We start from the raw sequence: 16,646 nt of genomic DNA on the forward strand, positions 1-16,646 counted from the left end.
GACTTAAAATGTCTTTTTTTTCTTTTAGTTTTTTACAGAAATGTGCAAATTAGTCTTAAAAAAACCATGTAAAAAAAGAATCATGATAAAATCGTGATCGCAATAGTATTTTTTAAAAATCGTGATATTTTTGCCATATCGCCCACTCCTACCATGCGCCATGACGTTGCATGTACAATATTCTGCAAATTCAACTGACTCACTTTCTTTTACAGGGAACATACTTTAAGTTAAGAGTTCCAAAACGAATAATTAAAACTAGAGCCACAATTTTTAAAGTCTTACTGTAAAGCGTCACATTATACATATGGTGCACTTTAATGTTTTTGTTGTTTTTTTAGTGGGGTTACCATTACATTCAACAAAAACTGTGCTAAAACGTCCTGTGTCGGACTTCATATTTTTGTTATGCCCCATCTCATTTGCGTAAGTGCGTGAGATGCACACAGCTGGTATCTCACTTGTTTGATCGCCGCGTTCGGACAAGCCCTTTATCAAACGGGCTGACGTGCCCATATTTGGAAGTGCTGACGTAGCAGTCGAGCAGAAAGTTGAAAGTGAGGCTTTTCCCACTGCTTAAGATGAGAAATGCATATCTCATTATTACAAAAGAAAGCCCAGTCTTTGCTCATTTTAAAAAGGAAAATCCAGAGGAGACAAGATGTATTTTTCAGTATTAACAATGTAAATACACTTCAAGGCTTCCTTTATTGTGATCAAGCCATTACTATTTAAGTCCATCAAAATGCAGTAAATCACTTGCCAGCCCCTCCCCTATTAGAAACGCTTTCCGACGTCACAACGGCGCCGCCGTAACGTAGAATTTATTTCAATCCGAGGGGATTTGCTGTCGTGGCAGATGTCTGAGTACGCGCAGTAGCGCCCAGCATCGCTCCATTCTGTGGTGCTGCCCTTCACCACATACACAATGACAAAGGCAATTGGCAATGACAAATTTGCAAGTTCAGAGCAGAAAAAGGGCTTTAAGCATGAAACCGGGCAAAGAGCCGCATGGGGCTCGCGAGACGCGGGTTGGCCAGGCCTGAATTATAGCGCCTCCATAATGGCGAACGCTGCAACTGCAGTTAAAATATGTTGCTGCTGCAGACATCAATCGCGTTGTGTTGAGCAATATCAATCGCTTTGGCTGGAGGCGGGCACCAAATTAGCTGGAGGCGGCCGCCTCGCAATTTTGAATGCAGGAAAAACCCTGCAAAGTACATAGAAATAGTTAACTACCTGGCATGAGCTTCACAATTAGAATAGTATGAAAGAACATCAATTGCTGTAAACGATGTTTTCTGGTATTGACAACGCATAAGAAGTAAATATTGCCGTGCTGCTTTAGTGTGAATTGTAGTTACGTTACCTCCTTAAGCTTTCTTTCTTCTCTCCGCTTGTGAGACACATGTCCAGATGTTTGTTGATGAACTGCTGAGACACACTTACAGAGCACACAGGGCACTCCACTGCAAGAAGACACATTTAATGGCTTCAACATGTACCGGTATATACTGCAAGTTACTACACAAAAAAAACAAACAAAAAACACGGAGGTAGCATCTTCTTCATTTGAACAGTTTCTCAAAAGCAAAACTAGAATCACAAGGTTTCACTTTTTTCCCCATGTCCTTCAATATGCAAATGAGGTTTTGGCCCGATGCCAGCAATAATTAGAATGCACTAGTGGGAAATTTGGAGCACTACAGTTTCTATAATGCCTCCAAAAATACCATACAAAAATTGGAGGTATAAAATTATGCTCTAAACGCCTATGATGTGAAACACACAAAAATCCACTGGTAATTTGTACAGCTCAATAAATAATAAATCAATAACTAATAGTTTAAGGTGCAGTGTACTATCAAAACTATGGGGATTCAGTAATACCATCAAAGCCACTTTTCCTTTGAATGCGCACATCTTGCACTGCCAAAACTGGAAGGTTATTCTGCAATGTGACAGTTGCCACTTCTTTGTGTCATTTCCAACAAAAACATTTCATCCCCCCACCCCCAATCCAACAATCACAGTTGACTTTTCCTGGATTGATTTTATGGCACTGGCACAAAACCCAGCATGTGAACCACTACACTACTGCTGGCCTGAATGCCATGTGTATTACCAGATTGTGAGTACAGGCTGCCAAGAGATACCCAACTGATGCTATCAGTACTAACAACCTTGTGTACCGGTGATATTTTACCTTTGATGACAGGCTTCACATCTGTTGGCGGTGATGAGGAAGAATGTGGCATCTCTTCCTCTGTGTTGATGTTTTGCAATTCTGTGTCCTCTTGCTGCACTGACCCCACATCCTGCACGGATGCCTCTCCCACTTCAATGGGCTCTTCCTTTACAGTGGTTGAGTTGGGGTCGGTGTCGTTTGCACTGCGTTTACGTCCCGTCTGGATGCCTTTGGTAGGAGACTTCCTGGGCCTCTTCTGGAAAAAGTGACTCACAACAGAGCTGTTGCACTTTTGGTCTTTAACTCCGGGTTCTTTGCATGTGACTGATACTGTGTTCTTCGGGGAGATTGGTGGAGAGTCAAAATACGATTGTGACAATTGCCGTCTGGAAAAAAGAGAAATGAAGAATGTGCATGGAATTACAACATGGAAAATGGTCTATAGAAAGTAAAAGACAGTTGTGTTAAAGCTCTGCTTCTATCACATAACAATATAGGATTACATAAACACTGTATGTCATGTGGGATAGATACGAGTCCAGTGCAGTAGATAACTATTTTAGTCAGGGAATTGAGGCCTTAAAGGTGGAAGTCAAACCAAACATATTTTTTTTCCAAGAATATGTCCTATGCAAGCCCACTAGTTGAAACAAGGCATTCTGACAAATATTGCGTTATGGAATAAGAGTTAAACCACCCGTTTTTAGTCATCTCTGGGGGCGGCCATTTTGTCACTTCAGTCGACTGAAAATGACATCACAACTGCTCAGGGCTCAGGTAACTACCAATCGCGGCTGACCTGTTTTCTAAATCTGAACCATGATTGGTCGTTACCTGAGCCCTGAGCAGTTGTGATGTCATTTTCAGTCGACTGAAGTGACAAAATGGCCGCCCCCAGAGATGACTAAAAATGTCATTTTCAGTCGACTGAAGTGACAAAATGGCCGCCCCCTGAGTTGGCTAAAAAGAGGTGGATTTCGCCACTTAACTCATATTACACAAACGCAATATTAAACAGAATGCCGTGTTTCAACCACTGGGCATACTAGGAACATATTCTTGAAAAAAATGTGTTTGGGTTGCCTTCCTGTTTAAACTACACATAATGCCTACTAGTCTCAGGATCGCGTTGCTTTTCAACAGACTGTAATGAGCACACTTGCGGCAGCGTCTTTGCCATATGATTCCCAGGGGTGCCAGACACTAGGACTGGTCCATGTGAAGGAAATGTGGGGGTGGTCATTGCGGCTTTCATTCGATTTTAGCATTTGGTTTATTGTTTAGATGGTTTTGTTTTGGGATACAGGCTTTAGTTTATTAGCTTTTCTTTAGTTTCAGGTTATGGTTTAGTGTTGGAGGGTTTTAACTTAGTTAACGAGCTAATGTTTTACACCTAGGGAGATGAAATGGTTTAACTTAATTGACTTTCCCCCAATGCACTTTTTTCATTTTGTGTTTTGAATTTTTGAAAAATAAATAGAGGAAAAGAAAGGTTGACCACCTGATGAAAACTGCCTCTGCTCCTTTGTACGTACTATCCACCGCTCATGTCTGTCCTGGTCACACAGACCATGAAAAGGCGACATTTTGTCTAGGGTCTTGAAAATGTGAGACAAACAAATGGCAGCAGGTCCATTACGTAGCAATAAAATGCAGCCAATGAGGTGTGCAATGCTCTGCTTCCCATATCTAAAACTTTATATTTGAACTCATTGCACCCATTATCCCTGACTGACACGCATCAAACACATATGCGCTTCTTTTTGCACCACTCTGAACTCCACACAAGACTCACTAAGTAAAGAAGGCTGTCCAGTATGAACTCTTAAACATTATGTAATTCTTTGTGCAAAACAAGTACAGTGGAAGTAAAAATGAACCAAAATTGTGTCTCAAAAAAACAAACAAAGATGTGCAGATAAGATGTCCAAATAGAGACATCTAGAGACTTTAACTCAGTCAGCAAGTAAAGGAGTGTTTTTGGCTGGAAGCCACCACAGAAGGGTACCAATTATGGATCCCCCCCCAAAAAAATGTATAACTGTACAAACAGTTTTTGAATTATGACAGGAATGCTGCTTAAAGCAATGATCAACAATATTAGCATGTTTCTTGGCAGATGCTACAATAAATAGCATGCAGTGAACAACAAACTAATGGATAGCATGAATTTCCAGTCAGTTTTATAACAGAGCATCTTACTATCAATTACTGAAACTGTCAACTGACAACCACAAATCAAAAGATGCGTTCTGTGGCTGTATGCCTCGCGAACATGGGTGCATTCAAGAGAGCGTAGTTTTACTTTACTTTTATTTCATTTTATTATGAAGTGGTTACTTGTGTACTTGTATGACAATTTGGAATGTCACAAAAATCTTGCATTGTAACCTGGAAGAGATTACATCACTGAAGATTGTAGGTTCTTGATTTTTGAAATGAACACAATTTGGAACCAAATGCAGTTCAACTGCATTGTTTTAAATGAAGTGAGAAGCAACGACTGTACATGTCGCATTGAGCTGAGAGCCAGTGAAGGTGGACGTTTTCAGTTTTTCCGCAGCAGTGCAATCAGTCTCCACTCACTTTAAATATCCAGTCGGATGAAGATAACCAGATTTGAAGCAGATTCTATCAACAGTTCATTAGTCAGTGGCAGGAAGCAGATCTGGATTTAGCCATTTTGGACAAAGTGAGAAACACTGACTTCAGTACAAATGTTTGTTTGAAGTGATGAACAAACTGGAAAAAATCCAAACCATGGCCTGACGTGAACAGGATGAGATGGGGGAGGGGGGTACAAGCCCCACCCTAAACATTTGTGGCCAGTCATCACAAAAGAAAACTTAAATCACTACAGATTCTTTTAGGGGAGTTAATTTTAGCACTGACAACATTGCATTACATGAAACAGACCTAGTGCATGTGCCAATGTTCAGCCCATTCAAGTGTCCCCTTAAAGCGTATGTCAACCCAAACATATTTTTTTCACGAATAGGTTCCCAGCAGGCCCACTAGTTGAAACAGGGCATTCTGATTAATTTGGCGTTTGTGGAATATAAGTTAAGCAGCAAAATGCACTGAGCAGTTGTGATGTCATTTTCAGTTGACAGAGGACAAAATGGCCGCCCCCATAGACGGCTAAAAACGAGTGGATTAACACTTCTTCCACAAACGCAATATTTATCAGAATGGTACACCTGACTGGCACCAGTCAATCATAGGGCAAACACTGACAACCATTCACCCTCACATTCACACCTAAAGACAACTTGAGTCTTCAGTTTACCTAACAAGCATGTTTTAGGAATGTGGGAGGAAGCTAATTTAGCCGGAGAGAAGCTACATTAGCACAGGAAAAACTTTCAAACGCCACACAAAAATGGCGAGAGCCTGCATTCAAACCCCCAAGCTCAGTCCAGGCAGGCAGATATGAAAACCGCTTTTCACCATGTTGCCTGAGTACACCGTATAAATACCCTATGTACATTTCAAGGTACATTTCATCTGGAGGACATCACCTCCTATACAGTTCCTCACCTTTTTCCCCCTGACTGAAACACATTTTCAGGCACTCAAGCTGACAGGAAATTAAAAAAACAGTTGCGTCATGAGGCCGTTCGTTCACTTAACTGTCAACAGTCTCAAGTGAGACCTTTTGCAGTACTGATAACCCTGAGGTGGCTGATGAAAAAACTATAGCTTCCCACTAACAAAAATAAAAATGTGTCGTCATAAGAACAGCTCAAGCATTTTTTTTATTTCCTTGGTTTCCCAGAACGAAGACTACTCATTAAAGGTATTTCAGGGCACTCGTACCAAACCAGTCACTGAATCATAATGCATTGGATTGTGCGTTATCTGCATTGTCAATTTGAAATAAGGTCCTGTTTTGAATTAAAGATGAAAATCAAAACGCTTTTATCCAATTCACCAACAAAATAATCAAGTAAATTGATTCTTAAAATATTCGTTAGTTACAGCACTAATTAACTTCATTGATTTTGCAAATCATTCACTTTATTATATTGCTATCAAAAGGCAGTAACAAATTAAACATGTTAACTACGACAAGGTCACTGGGAACAAACGGTGTGAAAACTGAACTAGAAGCTGAATGATCGACACAACACATTTTCATCTCACCAAATGTGTCCGTCTTTGCAAAAAAATGTAGACACCTCTGTTCTATACTAATCATTATCACCCCTTTCCATTACTGATGTCATTCTGTTTTACTTTTGAGGCATATTTTTGCAGAATATTTTGGTTGAATTTCAAATTTGGGCATTCGACTTTGAATCCTCATCTATATATGAAAAATATGCCAGGCAGACAGAAAAGGTGAAGTGAACCATGTGGTCGGGGTCCCTTAAAATCTCTTGATTCAAAAATACAAGGCAATTTCCTCGAGACCAGCAGCATGCTGACATTGGGCCTTAAAGCAACATTAGCTGCAAAGCTACAGAGTATATACAACAACAATATATGATGTTACATAACCTCAGCTAATGAAAACAAAATCCCCACTGGATTTGCCTTAAAACCTTCATTTGGAAATGAATTACTGCGAGACAAGTACTGTGCAAGTGTCAATATAATGCTAGTGAATTGCAGTGCCCTAAAAGTGTTTCTCTGGCACATATAGACTATAATCATATCAATAAAAATGAGATCCGCTGACATTGCTGCGGTAATAAATATTCCCCACAAACAACACTGTTGTGACTGTTATGGCTTGATTCCTTGATGTTGTCAGTTGCTATGGTCCTTAATTTTGTCACCTTAAAAAGAGACTGTTTTTCCACGTCTGCTTCTGGACCCCCCCCCACAAAGTGACAGACAAATTAGGTCAGACAACATTTATTTTAAAACATAACTTTATAACACAGATGAGTTAGCACCTACATCCATTAGCCTTGTTTATTCATCTTATGGGCTTGCATGCTGCACATGTTGGTATTTGTCATACCTTTTTAAATGCCAATCACTAATAAGGGAGCTAGGTGTCTGGATGTAGGTAAAGTAGTGTATTAGTGTTACAAATAAAGAATCAGCTCAAGCAAAGCTGCCACTTTATAAAACATTGACGCTGAATGTGGCTGGCTGCAACAACCTCACTGATGCATGAATTACAAAGTGAATAACATTGTCAGCAGACACAATCGATCATTTTAGCAACAGCACAAATGGCTGGTTAAAGTCTTAATACTGACAAATTAATGATGCAGTTTTTTAAATGAATTACAAACAAACAGCAAAACTTTGTAATACGATTTCACACATTGACTGATAGTAATTGGGGTAAGGTATGAGGTTTGTACAGTCCTTTAACACAAATCACACAAGAACTGCATACATATCGTTACCAAATGACAATACTAAATTCCAATTAGGCAAGGATAGAGTGTGGCAATAAATACAGTCGCAATTGACAACCAACACGAGAACTATGAACAGTGAACCTAACTTGCTATATTTGCCCTCGTATGTTTATATTGTTTCAGTGTGGTGCAAGCAGAAAGAGATATGTGACCTTCTCTCTTCAGATATTGACATTCTTAACAGTCAACAGTTGAACCTGTATTATTTTGCACTTCAATTGATTTTGAACAAAGAATAAAACTGGGAGTTGTGAGTTTCATTATGCACTTGTGTTAATTTCTTACAAATGATTCTCAAAACAAAGAGTTGTTTGTGTTTTATTTTGAACTAAATTCTCTATTGCAGATTGACTGTTTTGCCTTTTTTCAGAAATAAACAAAAGGTCTTGCTTTAAACTTATGTCATTGGCTCAATAGAAATTTTACCCATCAAACCATTAGTTGTATCAGTTACTTTGCATAGGTATCGGTGAGTGCTCAAGAGTTGAGTACTCGTATTGGTCTAAAAAAAAAATAAAATAAAAAAAATAAAAATAAAATGGTATTGAACATCCCCTGAGCACCAAATCTACACGTGTATTTTTCAGTCAGAACCCAAGCTGGATATTGTCTGTGTTCGCATTCACACAGCTCAGGCATCTTCTGTCAACATAATTAGTTACGTGGCAATGTCAATAGAACAGGGCAGAGCCACGGTAAACCTGAGTTTCAGGTCAAACTTCACACAACAGTCCTGGCTTTTCACACAGCTGCAATTCTGTCACTGATCAAATCGTGGAAGGTGGAAAATTCACAAGTCGAGTGAAAACACCCCATTTCATGTCGGTATCTTTCACACATAACTTCGAGATTGCATACAGGAACTCCCTGACAAAAGCAGTCTTTGATGGTTCTGTGAAAAGGGCTTTTTGTTCATGGTCTTTTTTTTTTTTTTTTAAAAGGACAATGTGTAGAATTGACTGCCATCTAGTGGTCAACTAATACAATGCAACGACCTAAGATGGAAGCGCGTGCATTTTGAAGCGCATGCATTCTCCAGTGCTTCCAAGAGACCACATGTCGCAGGCTTGCCAACAGGTTTTTTTTCAGCAGAGGCCCAAGGAAAATGTCACAAACAACTGCTAGTATTTCCTCAAGTCATGAAGTAAGTGTATTGCAGTTGTTACACATGCATTAGTCATGATGCTTAGGAACGATGTTCGCTAAGTTTGTCTCCATCAAGTATTTGTAGCACAAAGATGGCAGCGAAACATGGCAGCCTGATGTAGGGGAGGCATGCCTTATGTAAATATAATTAGAGCTTACTTTACCTGCGATAATATAAAAATAATTACGTTGATGTGATAGAGCATATTTTTTTGTATGTTGTTGACTCTTTTTTTGTTGTTGTTGTTGTTGTTTACAGACTACATGTAAATTAAACTCTAAGAAACCTAGTAGAAAATGTGTACAGATGTGTTTAGAGCCATTAGTGTGACATCTACTGTAATGCCGTATTGACCAGGTTATGATCCTTCTCATGGCCAGATATGCAGCAGAATAACCTCTGTGTTTTTTGGACACAGAATTAGCCAATTCTGATCACAGGAACGACATTTTTTTGAAATAATAAGATCAATGGCTGCATTTATATGTTTATATAAGCATAATGTATACATGTCAATGTATGTACAGATATATATTTATTCACTATAAGCTTTTACATTACATGCCATACTCTTGACCTATTTGACTGCATTTCATGGCATCCATTGTTGATATTGACAATACATTTGCACCATTACAGTCAAGCAAATGTGTTCATTTAATTGATAGTGACTCAACATGATGTTGCTTGTCTGTGTGCATGCACATACTCTTCTCTAATCCACTCCCAGCTAGTCGAATGCCTCGTGAAATTGTGAACAAAACAATTCACACTACTTATTTTTTAGGTAAGTGTTAGAAATGCGTCACAACCTGTTGCTGTTTAAACTGGCGGTATACCGTATTTTCCGGACTATAAGTCGTGTTTTTTTTAACAGTTTGGTCGGGGTGCGATTTATACTCCGGAGCGACTTATGTGTGAAATTATTAACACATTACCTGTGTATCATTTCACACGTTATTTTAACCCACATAAAGAACATTAAGATAAATCATAAAGGAAAATCATCCAGTGCGACTTATGTTTTTTTTCTTTTGTATTATGCCTTTTATGGCTGGTGCGACTTGTACTCCGGAGCGACGTATGGTCCGGAAAATACAGTAACTCTGGATGCCGAGATGCTCGGCCCGATTGGACGTGTTCCGACCTCGAGCCACGGAAGTTTTAAAACAAGCCTAATAGACGGCCTTTTTTTTGTCATGTTGCTCGGCTTGCCATGGCCGTCAGCCACGTCAGCAAAAAAGTTCCACTTCGTGATTTCGCGCATCCTGATTGCAGCGAGCGAAGGTGCAGCCAGCTTTTCAATGCTTTGAGGCCATCTTCACACGCAGTATGTGTGCCACTTAAAGGCATTTCAAACATGTCGGTAGACAGGCGGCTATGTGCGTATGTATACTTGACTTTAAGACAGAGTTGGCGAGCTAGGTGTGCTTTTTTTTTTTTTTAAATACCGGTGTTTAAAAAAAAATGGTATCGAGTCATCTCTTATTGTTGCTACTGTAAAGGCAAATTGATAAAGTGAATTATTATTCAAGCATCATAATATCTAGAGCAACAGTTAAAATGACAGAATAGAATGTTAACTTAAATATTACTTAAACTTGAATGTTAACTAAAACAAAGGTTGATCAGCATCCAACACCAAATTTTATTGGATCTCAGAGGTTCCGCTGTGCATTAAATGAAGTATGCTTACCTTGCAGCTTGAAAGTTTACAATCAAGTCATCCAGTAAACGGTTGTTTCGTAGATCTTGTTCTGTCGCTTGCTAGAAGAAAAAGAACAAGAAGTTGAACTTGGAGGTTCTACTGTACTTTCAACATTGGTGGAAAAACAAACGTAAACTGTAAAAGATAATTTGTGGGGGGTTTTGAAGATATTTGTCATTTTGTTTTTTGTTTTTCCACTGCAAAATAGCTTCATCTCTCCACTTAGTAGAATAATGATAAATCAATAACATCAGTATTTCCTTGAATTAAAGTTATTTTTTCTTTTAGGGCTGCACGATATTGGATGTTGAATATAACGACATCAATATCATTGCAATATTTTACATGTACCTCATGAAATGACATTTTTATTATCTAATGAAACTAATTCCCCAAGATAATTTTCAAATATCGGATAGCAATGTGTATTTAGGTTTGCATGTGACTTCTCAAATTCAGATAAAAGCATACAAAAGAAAATTATTGCATGTCTTTGAAATATACATATTGCATGAGCCATTATCGCGATATGGATAGTTTTTCGACATTGTGCACCTCTATTTTCTTTGCTTTTTTAAGGAATTACAGTTCCACAAGCTCGTATTCATTAGTGAGATTCCTGCAAAACTTCAAACTTACCACATTGCAAACTGGACACTGAAGCTTATATGAAAAGAATTTCCTGATGCACAAGGAGCAAACTGTGAAATGAAACACAGACAATACAACCATTAGGTAAAATAAATTCACATTCTTTGTTGATAGACCGCTAGTTAGTTTTGAACAGTATACGGTACAACGTATAAGGCATAATGTTGGTGTGTACTGAATGTATCCACCACCGACCGAATGGCTCAAAATCCACCAGCATGATCGCGCAGTTTGAGCGGTGGTGGAACTGCTGTTTCCCGTGTCACACTGTGTTCGCATTTTTCATCTTATCACTGGAAACCACGAAACAATGGCATAGAGAAGGTGTCCTAGTTTTAATCACGAATTTATCAAACAAATAGTACATGTGCTATAGGACTCGATCAACAGTTCCCAAATTTGCAGTTGACAACCCCCTTGAAAAACCTTTAGGTCAGTCAAGCCATTCTTCAAATCTAAATATATATTTTTATTATACACTTTCATACTTCTGCCAAATTTGAAGTAAATTGGTCAACTTAAAGACACCTTTTGGGGCTTGCAGTTTGCCGGGTGCCTCGTGATGTCTGATCCAGGATGATGGCTCATAATTTCCATAGAATCCAATGCTTAATTTCGTGAACTAAAAATAGTTCCACATGTGCTATATCTGTTATATGTATAGTTGTACATTAATAACTTGTGGAGTGTTTGACATTTTTCTATGCATTTTTTTTTTTTTTAATTACAGCAATTAGGCATTATTTTTCCTAATTTGCTATATTTTACTATATTCATATTACTTTTGAATTGTGCATTACAGTAAACTACTTCACCAAAAACAAGGAGCCTTTCTTATTATTCTTTGACATGTTCAATTTAAAATACACTATACTTTTCAAATTACAATTTTGTTATGATGAGATTTACCTACTGTTGCACATGGGATTTAAATTATTGAACTGATTAATTTGACATAATTACCATCATTCTCATTTGTTATCTGCTTCTGTGTTTAGCAAGCATTCCAATGATAGCAGTAGTTTGAGAGTAAAGTAAAGATTAAGAAAGTTATGATGGTTTGAAATTCAGATTGGACAAAAAAAGTCACAACCTATATTGTCAACCTCCATTGACTTTGAATAAAGACGTTGGCCAGAAAATGGTGCATTATCACTGGTTTTAAGAGTCATAGCTTTCTGAATATTTGCCACATGCTTATATTGCTGGAGTCATCTTTAAAAGATCTAATAATATTGGTTTCACATTAATTAATTAAACGCTGAAATTTTATGGACACATCTACATCAGAGTCAGTTACACCTGTCCTGTATCCGCACAAAACAAAGAGCACCAAAACAATGCCACTCCATTCACAAATAAAACTTGCTGCACTTACAATTATGAGAACATTTGGTCATCATTGAAATGTTCAGAAAATCGAAACAAATAGGACATCGCAATAGGGCGTCAACGTTCTGTCGAAAAAGGGAAACAAAAAAACAAGAAATAAAGTCAATTGTTAGTTGTCCAGCATAACCTGCAAAGATATAACCTGGTAATGGCACAGAAACATAGTTAGGGAAAGATAAATACGTAGATGATCTGTAATATGTAAGGACAAACATATCTGGATTAGATCCTCGTTTGACTTAATTTGTAACTTTTTACGCTACTGTTTCACTAATATGTAAAGCACATATCAATAACAATTGCAACGTTAGGAATGCTGTACAGCAGTGAAAAGGTTTAGCTACTTTTTCACCTTTTGCTAAATATCTTATGGTGTGTTGTTAGCTCCTGTCGGTGAACAACTCGTAAATTAGCCCGCAAGCTAGCAAAACACAGACGACAGAAACTCCAACTTACTTTCAAAGCCGCCAGACGCTGTGGGAGATCTTTTTCCGTTTTCAAAGCCATAATCGATAACTCAAATAAGTGCTGTACAGCAATTACAAAAGTTTGGGTAGGTTTTGCAACACCTCGTCCCGCTCGAAAGCGAAAAACCGGCTACGTCATTTGACGACTTCCGTCACGTCGCAGTTACTCAACTGTGACTTTGTGTCAGAGGTATTTGAGTACGTATTAAAAATATAACAAATATGTTATTATGGTTGTATGCAGTGGTGTATAACTGCTTTGAATCACACAAACAGCTTTTAATAATATTTTTGTGGATCCATAAACCAAGGCAGAGGAGCAAAATACAGTATGACAGGCTGCACTCCTAAGCATGCATGCAGTGCATTGCGGTCCTGAAAACGACTGTATTGCACAATTTTATTGTAGAGTTCTTGTGTTGGATTAATTGCATACAAATATTGATAAAATCAAGGGTGGGGAAACCTTTATGCTCGGAGGGCCACTTGTACAACTATACAACTTTATTTATATTGTGCGTTTCACAACAACCCAGTTGCTCCTCATGCAACGTCATCATTAGGTAAAATGAGGACAATGTTCAAGCGCTTTGAGTACCTGAACATACAAGTGAAAGCCTATTTACCATCATTGTGGGAAATAAAAGGGGAAAAAAGATTCCCCTTGGACAACTTCAGCTACAAAAGATTATAAGTTTTGTAAAGCAGAAATAAAAAGATGCCGATGCAAGTTGTGATGAGGTCCCACATGGATCGCCGGCATTGAAGAGACATCTGATTAGATCAATGTAAAATGAGCTGGTTTATTGCATTGAACTACAACCAGAAGGGAAATAATGTGAAATATGCACACTCACTCTGCAATTAATAGCTTGTCAGATCATGAAGGTAAGCATTTGTTTTCAATTTATCTCAAGAATCAGCTCATTTTCACTTCTTTTTGTGTAATTAACTCAGGTCACAAATAACTAGCAGAAAATTTTCCTTTGCCTGTGCATTTTCATAACTAAGTTGAAACAAGTTAATACAAATTATCGATTTAAAAAGAACAATACAATATTATGAAGGAATACTACACGAGTATTTAAGTAAATCAAGAACAGAATACAAAAATAATAAACACAAATGATAAAATAAAAAGATGTCATACTTTATTATTGACATTTACATTTTCAGTAATAGTTATCCATATATCAATTTTTTGTAACCTATTCAGGATTGCAGGGAGCTTGGAGACTTTGGGAAAAAGGTAGAAACCCCCCTAAATTGGTCGCCAGTGAATTACAGGGTACACCCAGAGACTGACAACCATTCACACAATCACTGAATGGGAACTGAACCTAATTGCCTGCACACACACTAGAGAAAACATCAGAGGTTTAGAGCGCTGTTTCGTGACTGGGGTAAATCCTGCTCGGCCTAACTGCAGAGGCAGGTTAGACCAAATGTTCGTAATTTTATAGAAGAGTATAGGATGGTGGAACTGAGAGGGAGGGCTGTGCCTTTGTGGGAATGGTCACAGCTGACTTCAATCGTGGCTAATCTAAGATGCACCATTGAATGCAGTACGCTAGTCATTCACTTGAGTTTTGACATGGCGAAAGCAAATCTGGGCCGCAAAGCGGCCGCTTGGGGGCCAGCCCCTGTAGCTGTGCCACACAGTGGGATAATTCAGAGGAGGCCATCTATCTACCTGCACCATTAGACACGGTCTGAGCAGGTTAGGGTTTAGATCAACTTTCTGCCACAAAAATATCACTCCACCAAATTGGCAAATGCGCACTGAGGTGAAAATATGTGATACACCGGCAGATGCGCTGTCTACGAAAGTAGATTCCTTAAAGCAGGAATGGGCAACTTAAAGTGCTGGAGGGGGCTACAATTTTTCTTCAGTGCTACTTGGTGCACATAGGACCACATACTTGCTAACCAGATGCATGACAAAAATGTTTTTTTAAATATGGACAAAATACATGCATACGGGCCCGTGTGTAGTCGCAGTTTGGCACCCACAGATTTGAATATTCACAAATTTCTTTTCTTTTTTTTCATCTTTTTTTCATATTTAGGATTTTTTCTCCCCTCCACCGCTACATTTCCCTTGTTGTCAACATGAATATTTATCAGTGTTTTATTGAAGATTTTCTTGGATTTGTAAAAAAAAATTACAATAAAAACTTGTTTTTTGTTGAAAAAGGGGCCACTCACAGTGGCTGCCTTACAGTTTTTGTTATTTCCATATTTATATACATAGTGTGTATTTTTCATATTCATAACATGTAAGTTACATAACAGGTGCTGCGTAAATTATGAACAATTTAAGAAGTTACAATTTGATGTGAAAAGCAGTCCAGTTTGCAAAATAATCACATTAGAATGACTAATTGTTTTGTATTATGCAAAATGGAGTGAGACATTCACAGAGTTGATCTCCAGAAATGAAGTAAATGTTCATTTTAGCAAGCGCGCAGTCTTTTGCAGGTACACGTTTCCAGATTAAACCTATGACGACAGGTGTATTTCATTTTTGAACCAGTGTTCATCTGATTAGACTAAAGACATTGTTAAATAGATGTTTATTTTATTTTCATTTTTGGAGCGATTTATTACTTTTTAGCTGTTTCCAATCAAAGTTGAAATCAAGCTTTTTTTTCTAGATCACTTTAAAAAAACAATTTCACTGGGACAGAGCCATGTAGTGTCATCTCAAAAGATGAAGACCGCTTTCGGGAAGAAGTTTTGATCAGATGGATTTAGCTAAAGTGTGGCATGTGTAGTACTTTGATGTGAATGATATCAAGCATTCCACATAAGAAATACATCAAGGACAACGTCCGCTGAAGTTTTAAGTTCCTGATTTCTTGCAGCTTTGTGCATTGTTGAGGGTCTTGAAACAAAGAGGCTATGTGGGGGCAGACAATGTGTTTTCACTTAAATGTGCGCCCAAAGCAAGTTCTAGCAGCACACCATGGATCAGTGAAACAAATTCATTAACTTTCTTACGCCCAAGGGCATGTAGCCCTCCCGCGAAACCAAATCCAGACAGCATTCGATTATCTGTGAAATAGTTTTGAAAAAAAGTAAAGCAGTTGCATGTGAACGACATGGAATGCCATATTGTTAATCCAAACACTCAGTCCATATGAGGAGGCTCCTAATGAAGCCTTGTGCAATTTAGTCATGATCCAGTCTTGTTATTTTATGCAGTGCACAGGTGTGACCTGCATGGGGCTTGCCCGGAACTGCTTCAAATGAGTCCCAACAGATGAAGCCAAACATGCATCTGGAATGAAACAACATGTCAATGGAGGCACTGTGTACCGCACTGTATGCTCATTAGATCATGATGCTTTTGTCATGTGGTTTGTGTCTGTTGCATCTGTTTACATGATGCTTAACATCATTGGCGGGAACCAAATGACGAGGAACCTGTGACCTTTCCACTGGGAAATGGCTTGCAAACAAGCACGGACATTCGACCAAGCCAAACAGCAATGCCAGATAGCTATGAATGCAGCTGTAAACGCTATTCCTTTATATGTATATATATATATATATATATATATATATATATATATATATATATATATATATATGTGCAATAGTCCATTCCATGAAAGTTAAATGGTTGTTTCCATTCAAGTGAGTTGTGATGCTTTTCAATTACCAGGCTCCTACCTCTAGTATGAGCAGCGTTATTTTTTTTCTA

At 38.2% G+C, this 16,646-nt stretch overlaps 1 protein-coding gene across 2 annotated transcripts in view; it reads right to left on the reverse strand.

Annotated features, from left to right (window-relative positions):
• The window catches only part of rad18 (RAD18 E3 ubiquitin protein ligase), a 29,015-nt gene extending 15,914 nt beyond the window's left edge, over positions 1-13,101 (reverse strand). For both annotated transcript variants that reach the window (XM_086040799.1, XM_086040798.1), the window contains exons 1-6: positions 12,927-13,101; positions 12,457-12,535; positions 11,067-11,128; positions 10,416-10,486; positions 2,207-2,574; positions 1,370-1,469 (exon numbers count right to left, since the gene is read on the reverse strand). In XM_086040799.1, coding sequence (XP_085896925.1) covers positions 1,370-1,469; positions 2,207-2,574; positions 10,416-10,486; positions 11,067-11,128; positions 12,457-12,535; positions 12,927-12,977 — 731 coding nt within the window. In that variant the 5' untranslated portion in view covers positions 12,978-13,101. The remainder of the gene's footprint in view (positions 1-1,369; positions 1,470-2,206; positions 2,575-10,415; positions 10,487-11,066; positions 11,129-12,456; positions 12,536-12,926) is intronic.
• Between the last annotated feature and the right edge of the window lie 3,545 nt (positions 13,102-16,646).

The sequence above is a fragment of the Filicampus tigris genome, chromosome 9 (genome assembly GCF_054856515.1).
Source record: "Filicampus tigris isolate MCC_2025a chromosome 9, RoL_Ftig_1.0, whole genome shotgun sequence".
Taxonomy (NCBI): Eukaryota; Metazoa; Chordata; class Actinopteri; order Syngnathiformes; family Syngnathidae; genus Filicampus; species Filicampus tigris.